Source organism: Artemia sp. Qi Xiang Cuo, chromosome 16, assembly GCF_049724085.1.
Source record: "Artemia sp. Qi Xiang Cuo chromosome 16, ASM4972408v1, whole genome shotgun sequence".
Classification (NCBI taxonomy): domain Eukaryota; kingdom Metazoa; phylum Arthropoda; class Branchiopoda; order Anostraca; family Artemiidae; genus Artemia; species Artemia sp. Qi Xiang Cuo.
In genome coordinates this window covers 37,910,835-37,931,849 of record NC_142809.1, presented here as the reverse complement: position 1 = coordinate 37,931,849, position 21,015 = coordinate 37,910,835, and the positions used below count along the sequence as shown (strand labels likewise).

The window sequence follows — 21,015 nt, the reverse complement described above, 5'->3', positions numbered from 1 at the left end:
AAGCGCTGAATTCGAACGTCTTACTCCAAAATATCATTAAAAAACACGAAAACTGGAAAGCTGGCAAAACATGCAAAAACCAAAACAAAAAAGAAAGTTCAGAATGATTAATCATTCGTCAATCAATAATTTAACTGTAAAATGTCAATTAAAAAGTTAAAAAGATAGAACTGTTTAAACTAAACTAAAAAAATTGTAAAATCAAACGTTAAAAAGAACACTAAAACAAGGGGGCTAAAACCAGCGAATAAATACAAAAACAAAAAAAATACATATGAAACAAGTTAAAAGGGACAATAAAATGAGGGGGGGGGGGAAACAAAAAAAATAAATTAAAACATACCCGGGCAGCAACGCTATCCGAAAAAAAAGAAAAACTAGCGGAATATTTTTTTTTTTTTTTTCTGTAATGATAGGGACAAAGGTTTTTCCATATCTGGAGGTAAAGCAGCGAATGGGGGACAGATTAGGAATGGGTTCAGAAACAGCTTGAGGTGGCCGTAATGTGGATGGGGAGTGACCTGTGGGAAAAATGCTTTCAGTGCGAGGGTTTATTATTGCATCTTTCTTGCAAAGCGGAGTTACAACGTAACCTTCCTTGGCTCAAAGGTATCCAACCTAGCTTCTCTTAGAAGCAGAGTATGGCACCTTGCCTTCCAAAAAAAATTATTTGCAGGGCTTTTTTGAATGGACTCAGTTTTTTTCGGATTCTTCGCGGATGACACCAGGGTGCCAAATTGGACAAGCATATTCGAGATGAGGGCCGGCAAATAAAGCAGAAATCTATAAGGAATGGGAAGGGGGACGATAAATTTACTTAGGAACTTAAGGAGGGAGATAGACACATTAGCTCTATGGATGATATCTTTAAAATAGATATACTACTTTAAAATAAAAGATTTTGTGACGCCAAGTAATTTAAAGGAGGACAGAGAAATTTCAGGAGTGATAGGATTAAGAAAATGGGGCGAGTATTTAAGGAAACATATCTGCATTATCATGGACTTAGAGGAGTTACTGTCATGTCCAAGTCCGAGGCATCATCTCCAGTACCACTGAGGATACTCAATGGGTTGCTTATTAAATTTCTGAAGCAAATTTCAACTACCGTTAGGTCACACATTTTGGTCTGTCAGGAAATTCCTTAGGTAGGCTGTTAATCATAACTGAAAAGAGGAGGGGACCTAGGAGAGTGCCTTGGGGTTTTCCATTGTGGACAGGGAGAGGATTGGAATAATGATTCTGGTATTTAACTACCTGCGATCTATTTCATAAGAAGGCAGCCAATTTCACCTGAAAAGAATCAATATTGAATCCACTGGCAAGTTTCTCTAGTATATTGTGGTTAACAACGTCAAATACTTTTTGAAGGTCAATAAGTTTAGCCAGGAATTATGTTTTCCGAGAATTTTCCCAATGTAGTCGATAAGAGAAGCAAGGCAGTGGGAGGTAGAAGTGGATTCAAGGTTCCCGAATCGCCTCAGGTCCGTAAGAGGTAGGATTTTTTCTTTAGCCAATTTGCAAGGAATCCTTCATGCAGTTTCGAGAATATAGGAGTAAGAATAATAGGACGAACGCCTTCTAAACCAAGCTTTCCGTCTTTCTTTTTCAAAAGTGTTATGAAACCCTATTTCCGTATCGTTGAAATTTTCCCAGACTTGGTAATCTCGTCGAAAACGACAGACAAGGATTTTGAAAGGAATTCACTGAAAGCACAATAAAAGGAAATGGGATATCCAAAGGAGAAACACTTTTTTTATTTGTTTCCCAATTCTTCTTTCTATCTCAGACAGGTAAATATAGGGAAAAGAAGGGGAGAGATCACCTGTTGGTAATTGATAAGACAATGATGGAAGGCCCTGGACGATGGAAGCGAGGAATCTCTTAAAATTATTGGCAGTAACACCCGGAGACTCAGTTAGGTTGATGTTAAGCTGATCTAGCTTCCTGCCACATAGCTTTTTAACCTCGGAATACCAATTTTTGGTTTAGTAGCAAACAATTCTTCAACCCTATTTATGTAGTAGGATCGAGCTGATTGACAAATTTCTATTTTTATTGTTTTTTCATTCAGTTTGCCATATTTGAAGAGATTCAATTTGTATCTAATTAGTATTTTTATGGGTTGATTAATGAAAAGATCATCACTGTAGCACTTTTTAAATTTTTTTTTCTGGAAAACAAATAAGATATTCATCAATTAGATTTTTGTGGAAATCATTTTCCTCCTATCTCAGCCACAAATAAAACTGAATTTTATTTCGCAATTAGGTACAACAATAAAAATGCAACATCCCAAGGGGTCTGAAAGCTTATGCTTCTCTGATTGAAAAAAAATAACATGTAGCTCGCAAAAGGCACTGAATGAAAAAAAAATAATTCTTTTTACCATTTCTCACCGTTATCACTTCTTATCCCTTTGTCTGTACTCACCTACAAACAGGTATTGATCACGTGTTTCCGAGCGGTTTAAATGCCCCTAAAAACGTGTTCAAAGGGCGTACAAAAAGAGCATCAAGAGCCGTATCTAAAACATAGGTTTTTACTGTAAAAAAATTTAAATAAAAAAAAAGTTTTTTTAACTGAAAGTAAGGAACGAAGTTAAAACTTAAAACGAACAGAAATTATTCCGTATATTAAGGGGGATGTCCCCTCCTCAATGCCTCGCTCTTTACGCTAAGTTTTTTATTGTTTAAAAAAAATAAGAGTTGTGAGAGAGTCTAACTTTAGCGTAAAGAGCAAGGCGTTAATGAGGGGACAGCCCCTTTCATATACGGAACGATTTTTGTTCGTTTTAAGTTTTAACGTCGTTCCTTACTTTCAGTTAAAAAAAACCTGTTTTTTTATATAATTTCTGAACATTTTTGAATTGATGCAGGTTTTGATTTTGGCTCACCGTACATGGATAATAATAACAAAATTTACATATTAATGTTACTTTTATTTGCTTAAATGGCTTTCTTGAAACTTGATTAATTTTAGTTACGAACGTTTTTATTAGTAATAAATATACGTAACTTACGAATTAACTTACGTAACGAACTTCTATATTCATATATTTTTTTAACGTATATTAGGGGGCTCGCCTACTAGTCAATACCTCGCTCTTTAAGCTAAAGTTCGAATTTTGTTCAAATTCTTTAAAAATGATCCCTTAATAACAAAGGCCATAATTTAGAATAAATGGCTCTTATGAAAGTACTAAAAAATCTTTGGCTTAAAGAGCGAGGTACTGACTAGGGGGTGAACCCTATCATACAAGTAATATTTTCTGTTCAGTTTAAGTTTTGATGTTACTCCTTATTTTCAGGTGGAAAAACTTGTTTTTTTTATTTTTAATTTCTGATCTTTTTTTTTAAATAATGCTGGGAAATCCGGCGCCCTCTTCATAGCAATTTCCCTTCCCCCATGAAAACTTCCTTCATGGAAAGATCCTCTCACATAACCAACAACCTACCCACCTTCTACTACCAGAAAAATCCCCCCTGAAAACGTCTGTACACTTCCTAATAACCAATACTATATGTTAACATTGGGCAAAGTTCATAACTTTCAGCCCTCCCTCCGGGGAATTCGGGGGATTAAGTCATCCTAAAGGACATACTTATCATATTTTCAACCATGCTGAACAAAATGGCTATCTCAAAATTTTGATCAGGTGACTTTGGGAGGAAAATGAGCGTGGGAGGGGACCTAGTTGCCCTCCATTTTTTTTTGGTCACTTAAAAAGGGCACTAGAACTTTTAATTTCCGTTTCAATGAGTCCTCCCACGATATTTTAGGCCCAATGGGTCGATACGATCACCCCTGGGAAAAAAAACAAACAGAAACAAAAAAACAAATAAACAAATAAACCTCTACAGTAGGGTTCTCTGATACGCTGAACATGATGGTCTGATTTTCATGAAGGTTCTATAACTTTTAGGGGGTCTTTCTCCCTTTTTTCAAAAAATCAGCCAAATTTTCTCAGGCGCGTAACTTTTAATGGGTAGGACTAAACTTGATGAAAGTTATATATTTGTAATCAGCATTGAAATCTGATTCTTTCGATGTATCTATTGGTATCAAAAATTTTCTAGAGTTTCGGTTACCATTGAGCCGGGTCGCTCCTTACTTACAGTTCGTTACCACGAACTGTTTGATTAATTACAAAAACTTTTCACACAAAATAAGTTTTTCAAAGAAAAATAAACAACTCCGTTAAACAAAAAATGAGCAAAAATAAAATCAAATAATCTACGAAGCGTGAAACTACCACAAATCAGCATCGATAAATAAATCAAACCCAAAACGAACAGAAATTACACAAAATAACCGAGTCAAACTCAAAACGAGCAGAAATTAACATAAGTTGGGCGCAAAACCCCTATGCCTTCCCAAGGCCAGAAAAAAAATTGCACTTTACTGAAAAATTATAAATGTTTTTACTTTTATAACTTTAATAAATCAAACAATGTTAACATTTTGATTACTAAATATCAGTATATGTATATTAAACTGACAATGTACATTCATTTGTATTTTTTCAGTAAAGTGTAAATTTTGTTCTGGCCTTGGGAAGGCAGAGGGGTTTTGCGCCCGACGTATGTTAATTTCTGCTCGTTTTGAGTTTGACTCCGTTGATTATTGTAATTCCTGTTCGTTTTGGGTTTTATTTATTTATCGATGCTGATTTGTGGTAGTTTCACGCTTGGTAGATTATTTGATTTTATTTTTGCTTATTTTTTGTTTAATGGACTTACTTTTCTTTGAAAAACTTATTTTGTGGAAAAAGTTTTTTAAATTAATTTCTGTTCGTTTTATATTGATAGTCTTTTCAGGAAAAAGAAAATAATACTTTAAATCTTTTCGTTTTTTAAGAATTTATAGTTTGGCCTTCTATTTGTCCGCTGGAGAAAATTTTTCAGCAATATTTAACAACAGACACCCTCTTAAAATCTTGAAACAAATAGTTCTGTTTAATTTAGTTTTATACCTCCTCTAGTTGACCTGAAATGGAAAACTTGATACCATTCGCAAGAAAATCTGTTTACTTTCTCTGATAACTTGGTTACACTTACGCTATTTTGATTTGGTTAAATTTTAAGAGCAGAAATGGGAGGGTTAGCGTGGGAGGGTGGGAGTGGAAGGGGGATTAGTTGCCCTCAAATCACTTTCGACTATTAAAGACGGCATCGGCTCTTTCTATTTTCTATCGAATAAGCTGTTTTTGAGGTTCCTACGACATTTACGTCGATGCATAGTGCTCTGGTCTAAACAACAACAACAACAAAAAATAATACATCAAACCTACATCGATCTTTACTATAAAAATGTTAAGCCTTCCAATCACATTTGACTATTAAAAAAGGCACTAGGCCTTTTGATTTTCAATCGAATGAGCCCTTTTGGAAACGGCAACGCTTTCTATAAACACCTTATATGCCCCCAGGGCATTAATTACAACCCTTACCGTAAGGTCTTTTAGGGTGGTTGTCATCATTTAAGAACAAATTTCAAGAACTTTCAACTACGTTAAACAACATGGCTATCTCAAAATTTTGATTGGATGTGTTTGGGGAAATGGTGGGCGTGAGAGGGGTGTTAGCTGCCTTCCAATCACTTTCGACAATTAAAAAGGGCACCGGCCACTTCAATTTCCAATTGAATGAGCGCTTTTCGAAGTTTCTACGGCAACTTCTTCGATACGAAGATCCCTGCTCTAAAGGAAAAAATTAATAAATAATACATTGTGCCAACATCGTTCTTATATGCCCCCAGGGCATTACTTAAAACCCTTGCCCTGAGGGTTCTGGGGGAGTGTCCTCCTCTTTACTTAGTCCCCGTTTCTTGTCTCGTTCTCGAGTGTCCCCGTTCTTTACTTAGGCAGCGCGATCTTGCTGCCTATGATTTATACAACAACTTTCTATACAAACCTTATATACCCCCAGGGAATAACTTACAACCCTTGCACTGAGGGCACTGAGGGGGTCATCATCCTAAAAGACCTAATTTCCAGAAGGATAAACTACTTTGAATAAAATGGATATCTCAGAATTTTGATTGGATGTGTTTTGGAAAATGGTGGGCGTGAGAGGGGCGTTAGTCGCTATCCAATCACTTTAAACTATTAAAAAAGGCACTAGCCCTTTCAATTTCCAATTGAATGAGCCCTTTTGAAGTTTATGCGACAGCACTTTCAATAAAAACTTTATAGGCCCCAGGGCATAACTTACAACCCTTCTCCTGAGGGCTGGGGGGGCAGGGGCTGTCATCCTTAAAGACCTAATTTCCAAAACTTTCAACTACGTTGAATAAAATGGCTATCTAAAAAATTTGATTGGTTGTTTTTTAGAAAAAGATGGGCGTGAGAGGGGGTTTAGTTGCCCTCACATCACTTTCGACCATTAAAAAGGGTACTATCCCTTTGAATTTCAAATCGAATGAACCCTTTTTCAAGTTTCTACGACAAAGATTTCAATAAAAACCTTATATGCCCCAGGGCATAACTTACAATCCCTGCCCTGAGGGTTGTGGGGGAGTGTCCTCCTCAAAAACATACTTTTTATCTGGAAATCTACTACGCTGAACAAAATGGCTATCTCAACATTTTGATTGGATGTGTTTGGGGAAATGATGGGCGTGGAGGGGGCAGTTGCCCTCCAATCACTTTAGACTATTAAAACGGGCACTAGCCCTTTGAATTTCCAATCGAATGAGCCTTTTTTGAAGTTTATACGACAACGCCTTCTATAAAAAACCTTATATGCCCCCAGGGCATAACTTAAAACCCTTGCCCTGAGGGTTGTGGGGGGGGGGAGTGTACTCCTCAAAAACATATTTTCTGTCGGGAAATCAACTACGCTGAACAAAATGGCTATCTCAAAATTTTAATTGGATGTGTTTGGGGGAATGATGGATGTGGGGGGGGGGGCTTGTTGCCCTCCAATTACTTTCGACTATTAAAAAGGGTACTATCCCTTCGAATTTCCAATCGAATGAGCCTGTTTTGAAGTTTGTACGACAACGCCTTCTATAAAAACCTTATACGCAACCAGGGCATAACTTAAAACCCTTGCCCTGAGGGTTCTGGGGGAGTGTCCTCCTCAGAAACATATTTTCTATCTGGAAATCAACTATGCTGAACAAAAATGGTTATCTGAACAAAAATGGTAAAAATGGAAAAATGGCTATCTCAAAATTTTGATTGGATGTGTTTGGGGGAATGATGGGTGTGGGGGGGGGGCTGGTTGCCCTCCAATCACTTTCGACTATTAAGAAGGGCACTAGAGCTCTCAAATTCCAATCGAATGAGCCCATTTTGAAGTTTCTACGACGACCCCTTCCAAATGAAGTGCCCTGCTCTAAAGGAAAAAAATAATAAATAGCACATTGTGCCAACATCGTTCTTATATGCCATCAGGGCATAACTTAAAACCCTTGCTCCGATAGTTGTGGGGGAGTGTCCTCCTCAAAAATATATTTTCTATCTGGAAATCCACTACGCTGAACAAAATGGCTATCTCAAAATTTTGATTGGATGTGTTTGGGGAAATGTGAACGTGGGGGGGGGCTAGTTGCCATCCAATCCCTTTCGACTATTAAAAAGGGCAATAGCCATTCCAATTTCCAATCGAATGACCCCTTTTCGAAGTTTCTACGTTATTTCCTTCGATACGAAGTGCCCGGGTGGAGAAAAAAAAACACATTGTGCCAACATCGTTCTTTATTTAGGCAGCGCTAGCACGCTGCCTATGAAAATCAAAGATTTTGAGCAAAATTTTGACATAAAATTTTATAGTATGCTTTGTAATTACATATAGAAATCAAGTTTAATAAACTACTAGATTAAATTTGCTATGTTAGTTGTTTCAGATTCTTTTAAAAAAGTCAGGAACTAAGCTAAAAAAAAACAGATGCTAGATCCCATCTATTAATTTTGTAGGTGGATGCCTTCTGGAAAAACATTAATAGTTTTATCTGTTTTTTTTTTAGATATGAAGAGGCTGTTTCGCTTTTACTAAGCTATGGTGGTGGGTCTTTCTGCATTGATCCAGAAACAAAGGCCACGCCCCTACATCAAGCTGTAACCATAGGTGATGTAAAAGTAGTCAATGTTTTATTAAGTGAGCATCATCCAGTAAATATACAGGACAAGGAAGGATGTACGCCACTACACATTGCTGCCATAAAGGTAGACTTTCAATTTTTTAGCAATTTGTCGTGTTTTTTTTTTTGAAAAATAGCAAATATTTGTAAAAAGAATGGCCATTTCTTTTTTTCTTTCTTTTTGTTTTCACGGTTCATTTGGAATCAAACAGACAAGGTTAAACATTAATCTGGATTAATAAAAACCCTGAAATAGAATGATATATTAAGTTGCTTAGATAGGCAGGATTAGGGGGATTCCTGTTTGATGGTAGCATGAACCTTTAGCCAAAACCCATCATAAAAAAGGTAGAATATTTCAAAGATCTTTTTCAAATGTCGTTGAGACTGCAAACTTTGCTCTAGGAGTTTAGCTGCAATTCTGGCGGCTTTCCTATGATAGAAATATTTATCATTAATTTCAGTTGTGGGAGATTTTGTGAAATATTCCCAGTTGGATTTTGCAACCAACCTTTCGCGCCTCTCCTAAAACAGGAAAGTAGGAAAACGCAGAAATTATGAAAGAAAAGTATCGCTGAGACAATAAACTTTGCTGCTGGAATTCTGAAATTTGCTACCAAAATTCTTTCACCTTATCTGGATGTGGGAGCTCTGTAGCGGTAATTTGACAGATTATCTTATTCAATTATTACTGCTTATTTTTACTTTTTTTCTGATGCAGCAGACTAAGATAACCAAGAACCTGGAATTTTTTTATATTTAAATATACAACTTATGCATAAAAAATGCCAAAATTTGAAAAACTAACCTGCGAGATGCTTAAAACTTTAACTTTGCGTCTTTCGTAATGGTTATCTCAAAATGGTTAAAAAATGGTTATAAAAATGGTTAAAAAGGTTATCTCAAAATGGTTATCTCAAAAAATGGTTATCTCAAAATTTTGATTGGATGTGTTTGGGGGAATAATGGGTGTGGGGGGGGGCTAGTTGCCCTCCAATCACTTTCGACTATTAAAAAGGGCACTAGAACTCTCAATTTCCAATCGAATGAGACTATTTTGAAATTTCCACGACGACCCCTTCCAAATGAAGTGCCCTGCTCTAAAGGAAAAAAATAATAAATAGCACATTGTGCCACATCGTTCTTATATGCCATCAGGGCATAACTTAAAACCCTTGCTCCGATAGTTGTGGGGGAGTGTCCTCCTCAAAAATATATTTTCTATCTGGAAATCCACTACGCTGAACAAAATGGCTATCTCAAAATTTTGATTGGATGTGTTTGGGGAAATGTGAACGTGGGGGGGGGGGGGGTGGCTAGTTGCCATCCAATCACTTTCGACTATTAAAAAGGGCAATAGCCACTCCAATTTCCAATCGAATGACCCCTTTTTTAAAGGTTCATGCTAAATCATGAACCTTTAGCCAAAACCCATCATAAAAAAGGTAGAATATTTCAAAGATCTTTTTCAAATGTCGTTGAGACTGCAAACTTTGCTCTAGGAGTTTAGCTGCAATTCTGGCGGCTTTCCTATGATAGAAATATTTATCATTAATTTCAGTTGTGGGAGATTTTGTGAAATATTCCCAGTTCGATTTTGCAACCAACCTTTCGCGCCTCTCCTAAAACAGGAAAGTAGGAAAACACAGAAATTATGAAAGAAAAGTATCGCTGAGACAATAAACTTTGCTGCGGGAATTCTGAAATTTGCTACCAAAATTCTTTCACCTTATCTGGATGTGGGAGCTCTGTAGCGGTAATTTTACAGATTATCTTATTCAATTATTACTGCTTATTTTTACTTTTTTTCTGATGCAGCAGACTAAGATAACCAAGAACCTGGATTTTTTTTTATATTTAAATATACAACTTATGCATAAAAAATGCCAAAATTTGAAAAACTAACCTGCGAGATGCTTAAAACTTTATCTTTGCGGCTTTCGTAATGGTTATCTCAAAATGGTTAAAAAATGGTTATAAAAATGGTTAAAATGGTTATCTCAAAATTTTGCTTGGATGTGTTTGGGGGAATGCTGGGTGGGGGGGGGGCTTGTTGCCCTCCAATCACTTTCGACTATTAAAAAGGGCACTAGAACTCTCAATTTCCAATCGAATGAGCCTATTTTGAAATTTCCACGACGACCCCTTCCAAATGAAGTGCCCTGCTCTAAAGGAAAAAAATAATAAATAGCACATTGTGCCAACATCGTTCTTATATGCCATCAGGGCATAACTTTGCAACCAACCTTTCGCGCCTCTCCTAAAACAGGAACGTAGGAAAACACAGAAATTATGAAAGAAAAGTATCGCTGAGACAATAAACTTTGCTGCGGGAATTCTGAAATTTGCTACCAAAATTCTTTCACCTTATCTGGATGTGGGAGCTCTGTAGCGGTAATTTTACAGATTATCTTATTCAATTATTACTGCTTATTTTTAACTTTTTTTTCTGATGCAGCAGACTAAGATAACCAAGAACCTGGAATTTTTTTTATATTTAAATATACAACTTATGCATAAAAAATGCCAAAATTTGAAAAACTAACCTGCGAGATGCTTAAAACTTTATCTTTGCGTCTTTCGTAATTTCTATATAAGAGAGGATAGAAAAGACGATAGAAGAGGATAGAATATATAGAAGACAAGAAGGATAGAAGAGAGAAAGATGTGATTCCCTGGAAATTCTGAAATTGTTTTCATATATAGAATATCAAAATAGTAAAAGCTGGCCCACAGCAACTAATAGTACTGAGGGTCTAAAGATTTAGACGAACTTTGGCCTAAGCAAAACAAAAACTAAAAAAAACTATCAGAACTAAGAGCTCTGTCTGGTCCCTCCGGTGAGAAATCATCAAAACTATTCAGTGATCTTGTTTCCTGACTGGATTCGATCTATAGATCTAATTAGCCGATTTCTCTCAAATTAATTAACAGAAAATATTATTTTCCTCTGATTAGTCAATCAATCAATCATTTATTAATACTGAAAAGAAAAACAATTACAAACATAAGAAGGTTACTTTGCCCAAGAAGCTTTGCTTGTGGCCACACAATACAGTAAAAATCACCAGACTTTAAGAAAACACTAAAGCACATACAACAATAAAACACTGGAATAAAACAAGGAGAGAAATATATGTATATGGAATAAAAGAGAGAAGAGATACATATAAATTAGAGTAGAATAAAAAAAGAAAAAAACAAAGGATAAAAATTACTGGACTTGAAAATCCCGCAGAGAAACTGCCTTTGCAGGCAGACATTGAGGGACATCAAAAGGGATGGAGTTCAATAGTAGAATTGATTGATAAACAGGAGGCCTCTGAGCTGCTGTTGAGAATCGTCTAGGTACATTAAATCTGCGAGAACAACTACGCAAAGAAGAAGAGCACTTACCTGACCCTGTCCCTGAGAAAAACTGCTGCAGAGACGGTTGAAGTGTACCTAGAATGGGCGCCATAACCCCTGGCTGAATGAATCTGCCTCATATTTGTATTAATTTAAAGACTTTTTTCACTAAATAAGTTTTTCAAAGAAAAGTAAAGAGCTCCATTAAGTCCAAAATGGGCAGAAATAAAGTCAATCTTCCAAGCGTAAAACTATGGCAAATCACTATCAACAAATAAATGAAACTCAAAACGAACAGAAATTAGAATAAATAGCCGAGTCAAACTCAAAACGCGAAAAAATTAACGCTACTAGGGCTTACAATCTCCATGCCTTCTCAAGACCAGAACATAATTTATTTGTTGTCTTTAATTAAAAAAGTGAAAAAAATTTAAACATATTTTTTTTTCAGTAAAGCGCAAATTATGTTATGGTCTTTAGAAGGCAAGGGGGTTATCAGCCGTACTAATGTTAATCTTTGCTCGTTTTGACTTTTACTCGGGTATTTATTGTACTTTTTGTTCGATTTGGGTTTCATTTATTTATTGATAGTGATTTGTGGTAGTTTTACGCTGGGACGATTACTTGACTTCATTTCTGCCCATTTTTGGCTTATTGGAGCTCTTTACTTTTCTTTGAAAAACTTGTTTTGGGGAATAAGTTTTTTTAATTAATTTCTGTTTGTTTTTTATTGACATAGTCATTTTCATGAAAAAATAATATTTTATATCTTTTCGGTCTTTTTCTATATGAATCCATAGTTTGGCTTGCTATTTGTATGTTGGTAGAAACTTTGGGCCAATTGTATAATTGTGGGGGGGGGGGAGTTGACATGCCCAAAATCCCTACAGACATAGTTGCTGGACCGCTCTACTATGTTGAATCAAAATATTTGTGTCTAAATTTTGACTAGATGTGTTTGGGAAATAAATCGGCTTGAGAGAAGGGCTGATTGCCCTCAATCTCTTTTTACTCACAGAAAGGACACTAGAACTATTAATTTTGAATCGAATTAGCTTCTTTAAAATGTTTCAATTATATTTCTAGCTATTATAGAGTGGTCCTGCCTATGATATTGGTTATATGCCTTTTTGAAAATCTGAATGAATACAGTTTTTTCGTTTGGTTGGAACTCCCCCTAAACGTTCCCTACAAGTTTCTCCTTAATACTCTTAGCGTCATTAGTTACAGTAACTGTAGTGGTAGGATTAAAAGTATACCCTTAGTGCCTTCTGGTTAGTTCAAAATCCCCCACAACTTGCTCTTAAAGGTCTAACTTAATAATATTGGTTGTTCTTGAGATATTGCTTTGTCAACTTTTTGAAAGTCCACATGCTCATAGCTTGTTTTGACTTAGTCCAACGTCCGCCTAAATATTTCTTATATTTGATTACTGAAGACATTGTTATATTCTCTTTGGACTATTGGTTACAAAATGGCTATCTCACAATTTCAATAGACTGTGTTTGGGGAAAAGAGGATTTCAAGGAGGGGGGGGGCTATTTTCTCTCCATCACTCTTGACTCTTAAAATGAAGCTAGAACTATACATTTCCAATCAAACGAGCCTCCTGTAAAGTTCAAAAGAGTACCCCTTCATAAAAACCTTACATGGCCCGGGGCATAACTTACAACCCTTACCCCTATACATCGAGGGGTTGTGTCAACCCCAAAGGCCGTGTTATGAGATCTTTGGACTATTTTGAACAAATGTCTATCTCAAAATTTCAATGAGATGTATTTGGGGAAAATATGACGTGGGGGGGGTATAGCTGCCCTCCGATAAATTTGACTCTTAAAAATGGCGCTTAAACTTCCGATTTCCAATCCAACAATCCCTCTCCGAACTTTATACGATCACCGTTTCCATAAGAGCCTTATATGCCCTCGGGACAAAACCTACAACCCTTGCCCTGAGGACTGTGGGGGGGGATATCTCATCCTCAAAGACATAATTTATGGACTTTTAAACTATGTCAAACAAAATAACTATTTCGAAATTGTGATTTGAAGTGTTTGGTAAAATGATTGGCGTGGGGAGGATGGTTGCCCTCCAATCCCTTTTGACTGTTAAAGAGGGCACTATCCCTTTCAATTTCCAACCAAATGAGCCCTTTTCGAAGTTTCTTAGACAACAAAAGACTATCTTAAAATTTCTATCAGATGCGTTTCGGAAAAATACAAAGCGCGCGTGTGTGTGTGTGGGGGGGGGGTATTTGCCCTCTGATCACTTTGAATCTTAAAAAGATCACTATAACTTCTTATTACCAATCAAATGAACTTTCTCTGATGTTTATACAACCACCATTTCTATAAAAAACCTTATATACCCCCAGGTTGTAACTTACAACATTTACCCTGAGGGCTATAGGGGGGGGGGTCATCCTCAAAGACATAATTTTTGGATATTTCAACTACGCTGAACAGAAAGACTATTTCAAAAATTCTGAATGGATATGTTTGGGGAAATGATTGGTGTAGGGGGGGGGTTGAACTCCAATCACTTTTGAATGTTAAACAGGCCAGTAGAACTTTTGATTACCAATCAAATGAACCCTCTCCCAGGATTATGCTACCATCCTTTCTATAAAAAAAAACCTTATATCCCCCAGGGTATAATTCACAGCCCTTGCCCTGAAAATTGTGTGGGAGGGGGAAGGGGTGTTATTGTCATCTTCAAAGTCATTATTTCTGGACCTTTAAACTACGCTGAAAAAAAATGACCATCTCAAAATTTTGATTGGATGTGTTTGGGGAAATGATTGACGTGGGGGCAGGGGGCTAGTTGCCCTCGATGATTTCTTTTTGAAGTTTCTATGACTTTTCTTTCTATAAGAAGTGTCCTGCCCTAAAAAAAAAATTAAAATAAATAATATATTGTGCCCACATCGCACTTTACTTGGGCAGCGCTATCGCACTGCCTATGATATTTTGTTTTGAGTTTTCTATTATACAGCATTGGGACTGCCGATTAGACCAGGTAAGCACCCCCTAAAATTCAGCATAAAGGCGCCCATGGTACCTAGAAAAGCAGAATGCGCTAAATAAAGAATGCTTTTACTTACAATACAATCCAGCGGAGCTATTCCAGCATCATTATAAAGATCAGAGGAAGGGTACAGCGGAGGGATTCCCGCCACAAGTACAAGTACAGCCGAGGGAGAACAAAAATAGCCCTAACTACCCTATTTTGGACTCTTTGAAGTTAGTGCTGAAGAGATTTGTTGGTACTACTCCAGACAGAGAAGTAAGTTTACTCGGTACAACATTGAAGACTGACGGGGGATGAGTTAACGGGTGTGAGTTATACGGGGTTGAAAAGAAAGAAAACAGTCAAGATACACACCAAGAAATTTCACCATAGTAGCATGTGGTATAACATCATTCCCATAAGTCAGGATGATTGACTCCTGTACGTCACTCATACAATAAGCGGTCCTGAAATGTACAATGGTACTCCTCTGTCTGTTAAGAGCCATACCATTTGACCAGCACCAACTTTTTCAAGAAGATCTTGAGCTACGGAAGTGGCAGATGGTAGGTTCAATGCAGCAATGAAAAATTTACTATCGTCAGCAAAAAGAACAGGGTGCACCTGGGGATGAAGACCATCAACAAAATCGTTAATTTAAATTAAAAACAAAAGTATCCAAGCACAGAGGCTTGTGGGACCCCTTCAAATATAGGGAAAGGAGAAGAAGAAGTACCATTAATCGAAACATACTGAGATCTCCCTGAGAGGTAAAACGTTAACCATTCTAGAGGTACTCAATGCACTCCAAATAATATTAGTTTAGACAGAAGAACAGATTGGTCGACCATATCAAATGCCTTTGAAAAGTCAAAAAACAGACCCAAAACACACAACCCCTTGTCCAGACTAACTCGCAAAAACTCTGTTGTGCCTGAGAGTGCATGCAAAGTAGAGAAAGAGGGATGAAAACCATACTGATGGTTAACCCGCGTTTTCAGTCATAGCGGGTCTCAATAGGGGTTGGACGCGTGTAGTGCCACAAGCGTTTTAAAATGCGGGTTCTACCGCCAAAGAACAGGGTTGGAACTCGCTCTGCTGAAAACGCCTTATGGTAGGATAGAAGGGAAAAATTCAAAAACTGTATAACATGAACTTTTAAACCGATCTAAACTCGAGTAACCTTGAGGTTTAAGAAGAAAAATAATTAGACTAAGAAGTACAAATATATTGGTTCATTAGTTAGGATTCAGATTTTCATTGATTTTTACTGTTTTCTGTAAAGATAATTCAAATTTTGTTAGCTGTTTCTATTATTGCATTTCAATCGTATCTTAAAGAGATGCATAAATTGGTCTTATTGTGAAAGATCGAATTTATGGATAGTTTTCAGCACAATAAAAAGGGCCACATGAAATTGAACAACAGATCCTAATGAACAAAATTCATTAACTGTAAATTCGGGTTTGTAGTTCATTTTTAGATTCTAGCGCCAATTACTGTAAACCACCCAGTGTTTGAACTTGGTATTAAAGCAGGTTCCATATTTAAGAAATCCGGGATTAAAGACGATAGAAAACACGATGGCTGAAAATGGTTGACAGCAGACTCGTGTAGAACCCAGACTTCTGAAAATGACTGGTGCAGAGCTGGGTATTAACCCGTGTTGGAACCTGGTGCCTGAAATCGCAGCTTTAGTTATGAGAGAATTTCCTAAAGTCGTGTTAGTACTAAATACAAATGAAGAGAGTGCGATACGCTACTTTTTCAACAACCTTAGAGAGGACAGGAAGAAGAGAAATAGGTATATAGTTCAAATTGGAGACGAATCACCTTTTTTATGCAAAGGCACGACATTAGCAACCTTAATTAAATGAGGAACAATACCAGAAGAAAGAGAGGGGTTCGTATGTGTGAGATGGGGTTAGAACACCCCATCTATCAAATATTTTTCTTATAAATACGAAAATAAATGTTTGTGATGAATGATATTTCTCAAAAGTAAGCAATTAGGTAGTGCAGATTATTTTAGATATATTTTTTGTTTTTAATCAATTTACAAAAAAAAATCAATGAAATAAAACATAGACTCTGCTAGAAGGTCAAATGACATTCAGTGGGTTAATTAATAATTAAATCACATCATCAACAATAAAAAATAAAGACAACAAAACAGAGGAATAACAAGAAAAAGAAAACAAAAAGAACGTAAAACAAAAAGACTAAACCATAATTTTCTCAAGGAACCTGCTTTTACCCTGCATCCTGACTAGCGAAAAACTTTTTGAGCTGAAATTTAAATGAAGAAACTGATTGGAAGCTCCTAATGCTGTCTGGAAGGCTATTCCAGCCACTTGACGAAACACAGGCTGACCTGAATGTGCTTCACTTTTCATATACCAGCTTATTTGCATTCTTAGTATGATTAAATAAAAAAAAAGTTTTTTAAACTGAAAGCAAGGAACGACACTAAAACATAAAACGAGCAGAAATTATTCCGTATATGAAAGGGGCTGTCCCCTCCTCAGCGCCTCGCTCTTTACGCTAAAGTTTGACTCTTTCTCACAACTACTTGTTAAAACAATAAAAGAACTTTAGCGTAAAGAGCGGGGTGTTGAGGAAGGAGCGGCCCCTTTCGTATACAGAATAATGTCTGCTCGTTTTAAGTTTTAATATCGCTCCTTACTTTCAGTTAATAAAACATGTTTTTTTTTTATTTACTTTCTTAACGTTTCTGAATTAATGCAAGTTTTGATTTTTGACTCACCGTACATGTCCAACTAAAACGAAATTTGCATGATGATTTTACTTTTTTTGGCTAAGTGGCTATCTCAAAATTTTGGTCGGACGACTTTGAGAAAATAAGGGGCGGGGAGGGGGTCTAGTTGACCTCCAATTTTTTGGTTACTTAAAAAGGGCACTAGAAGTTTTAGTTTTATTTACGAACATTTTTAATAGTAATAAATATTCGTAACTTACGAATCAACTTACGTAACGAACAACTTAATAACTATAATTTTATTACGTATATGAAGGAGTTTGCCCCCTCGTCAATACCTCCATCTTTACGCTAAAGTTCGAATTTTGTTCCAATTCTTTAAGAATGACCCCTGAATCACAAAGGCTGTTTGATTAGAATACATAGCTCTTTTGAAATTACTAAAAATACTTTAGCGTAAGGCGAGGTATTGAGGAGGGGACCCCCTCATATACGTAATAATTTCTGTTCGTTTTAAATTTTAATGTTTCTCTTTACTTTCAGTTGAAAATTTGTTGTTGTTTTTTATTTAATTTCTGATTGTCTTTTTAAATAATGCTGGGAAATCCAGCGCCTCTTCTTGGAAATTCCCCCCTCCCACGAAAAAGTTCTCAATGGAAATATCCTCCCACGTAATCCCCTCCCTCACCCCCCACCCACACACACACACACACAAGAAAAAATCCCCTCCCCCTGAAAACGTATGTATACTTCCCAATAACCAAAAACATATGTAAACACTGGGCAAAGTGCATAACTTGTAGCCCTTCCCCCGGGGACTGTGGGGAATTAAGTCGTCCTCAAATACACAGTTATTAGATTTTTCGATTAGGCTGAACAAAATGGATATCTCAAAATTTTGATCCGGTGACTTTGGGAAAAAAGTCAGCGTGGGAGGGGACCTATTTGCCCTGCAATTTTTTGGTTCTCTTAAAAAGGGCACTAAAACTTTCAATTTACGTTCGAACGAGCCTTCTTGCGACATTCTAGGACTAATGGGTCGATACGATCACACCTGGAAAAATGAAAAAAAAAGTAAACACGCATCTGTGATCTTTCTACTGGCAAAAAAATACAAAATTTCACATTTTGGCAGATAGGAGCTTGAAACCTCTACAGTAGGGCTCTCTGATACACTGAATCTGACGGTGTGATTTTCATTAATATTCTATGACTTTTAGGGGATGTTTCCTCCTTTTTTCGAAAATAAGACAAATTTTCTCAGGCTCTTAACTTTTGATCGGTAACACAAAACTGGATGAAACTTATATATTTAAAATCCATATAAAGAACCGATTCTTATGATGTATCTATTGGTATCAAAATTCAGTTTTTTAAAGTTTCGGTTGCTATAGAGTCGGGTCGCTCCTTACTTACATTTACGTACGGCCATAGGAATCTCCATGCTATTTGCGTACAGCACGTTCCTTAGTACCTCGCCATGCTATTTTCGTACAGCACTAGGAATTACCATGCTATTTGCGTACAGCATGTTCCTTAGTACCTCCCCATGCTATTTGCGTACAGCACTAGGAATTACCATGCTATTTGCGTACAGCATGTTTCTTTGTACCTCGCCATGCTATTTACGTACGGCCATAGGAATCTCCATGCTATTTGCGTACTGCACGTTCCTTAGTACCTCGCCTTGCTATCTGCGTACGCCCCTAGGAATCTCCATGCTATTTGCGTACATCACGTTCCTTAGAACCTCGCCTTTCTATTTGCGTACAACCATGGGAATTAACATGCTATGTGCGTACAACACGTTCCTTAGTAGCTCGCCATTCTCTTTGCGTACAGCCCTAGGAATTACAATGCTATTTGCGAACAGAATGTTCCTTTGTACCTCGCCATGCTATTTACGTACGGCCATAGGAATATCCATGCTATTTGCGTACTGCACGTTCCTTAGTACCTCGCCATGCTATTTTCGTACGGCCATAGGAATCTCCATGCTATTTGCGTACAGCATGTTCCTTAGTACCTCGCCATGCTATTTGCGTACAGCACTAGGAATTACCATGCTATGTGCGTACAGCATGTTCCTTAGTAGCTCGCCATGCTATTTACGTACATCATTAGGAATTACCATGCTATTTGCATACAGCATGCTCCTTAGTACCTCGCCATGCTATTTACGTACAGCACTAGGAATTACCATGCTATTTGCGTACAGCACGTTCCTTAGTACCTCGCCATGCTATTTGCGTACAGCACTAGGAATTACCATGCTATTTGCTTGAGGCCATAGGAAAACGTTTCTATAGAAGCTCTACACCTTTTCAAAGAGAGTGAGTATCCTCTCACATGGTCTTATACTTCTATGGAAGCTATAGGAATTACCATGCTATTCTATAGCGCTATGTTCCTTCCATTGCTATTATATGGGACCTCTACACGTGATTAAAACACGTTATGAAACTACGTGCTATTTGCTTATGCCTCGTTGGTACATTTCCAAACGAGCGGGGATTCCACACCTGTTCCTAAACATTGCAAAAAAAGATAGCAATATGAACGGGGATTCCCCACGCAGGTTTGTTTCAACTCCAAGTTTTTCAACCAGACTGTTTTTGAGCCAACGTCCGTTTTTTTAGGAGCCAATCAGAGACAACGGAGGTATTTACTCCTCTCTCTATTTGTTGTTGTTGGTAGCTCAGTTTCATTGTGGCAGTGAGAGTGTTAACACATGAAAAAATGTTCCATACATGCCCGCTATATATGTACACACTGGGCAGTTGGTCATCATGTGAGGATTGCACAGTGATTGATGAGTATGATGAAAAGTGTAGATTATGCAACCCGTGTAAATTGCATAAAGAATATGCTGTACAAATTAAAGGTTGTAATTCCTGTCATGAAGAGATGTTAGACTTTCATCCTAGAGGGCACCTATACTCCAATTGCCACTATGATAAATGTAATCAGTGGGAGAATGCATATCCCGGTATGATTGGAAAGAATCATAAGCGTGATTTTAGTTTATTGCGAAGAGATTGGTATCGTCGTGGTTTTAGATTGTTCTGGGAGAAGGAACCGGGTCAGCCATTCAACTGTTGGAACAACAAAAGAATTTGGTTTCTACGTCATCGTAGTGAAGACAATGACTACTATGATTATAAGCCCAATGATTTTTATTTGGCTGTGACGGAATGTGATTCGCCACTTGAGGACACTGTTTTTGAAAATGTTTCAAATAACCAAATTGAAGCATGTGAATTCTATACAATGGGTGAAAAAAGTGTAATTGACTATATTAAGAGATATGAAAAGAGTGAAGTTTAAATATATTGTAAAAAATGTGACTCTGACATTGCAGTACATCAGGATGAGTACAATGTGAATTGGAATAATTTAACTGTACTAGTTGTAGTCAACAAAAACCTAGTAGAATAAAAAATCTAAAGAGTAGAAAAGTCGTAAGTCGTTTTATCATGTACATACATTTTTTATTTATTAATAAACAATCTTACATACATTTTTAAAACATTTTATTCGTAGGGCACTAAAATCAATATTAAACATGCTTGTAAGTATATTTTCCACTAGAAAGTCGTTCAATCGAGGTATGTCAACGTAGATGTCGAGAAACTGCTTGTAGGTATAGCCGCAACACCTGAACATGAAAAAGAGTAGTGCATGAAAGCCACATGTCTTAGTCGTTAAATCCTGTACTCTTCGTTGATTTTGAATAATAGTTTTCCCACTACTTTCAACAAAGTTGCTGATGTATGGAGTGTACAATGTTTATGATAGACCAAAAGGATAAAAAAATTCTATATTCTTTGCGCTTTGAAGGATGTATAGCA

At 36.8% G+C, this 21,015-nt stretch overlaps 1 protein-coding gene across 2 annotated transcripts in view; it reads left to right on the top strand.

Annotated features, from left to right (window-relative positions):
* LOC148942875 (uncharacterized) overlaps positions 1-21,015 on the top strand; it is a 105,777-nt gene that overhangs the window by 43,220 nt on the left and 41,542 nt on the right. For both annotated transcript variants that reach the window (XM_089102767.1, XM_089102766.1), the window contains exon 6: positions 7,975-8,173. In XM_089102767.1, the coding sequence (XP_088958893.1) occupies positions 7,975-8,173 (199 nt within the window). The remainder of the gene's footprint in view (positions 1-7,974; positions 8,174-21,015) is intronic.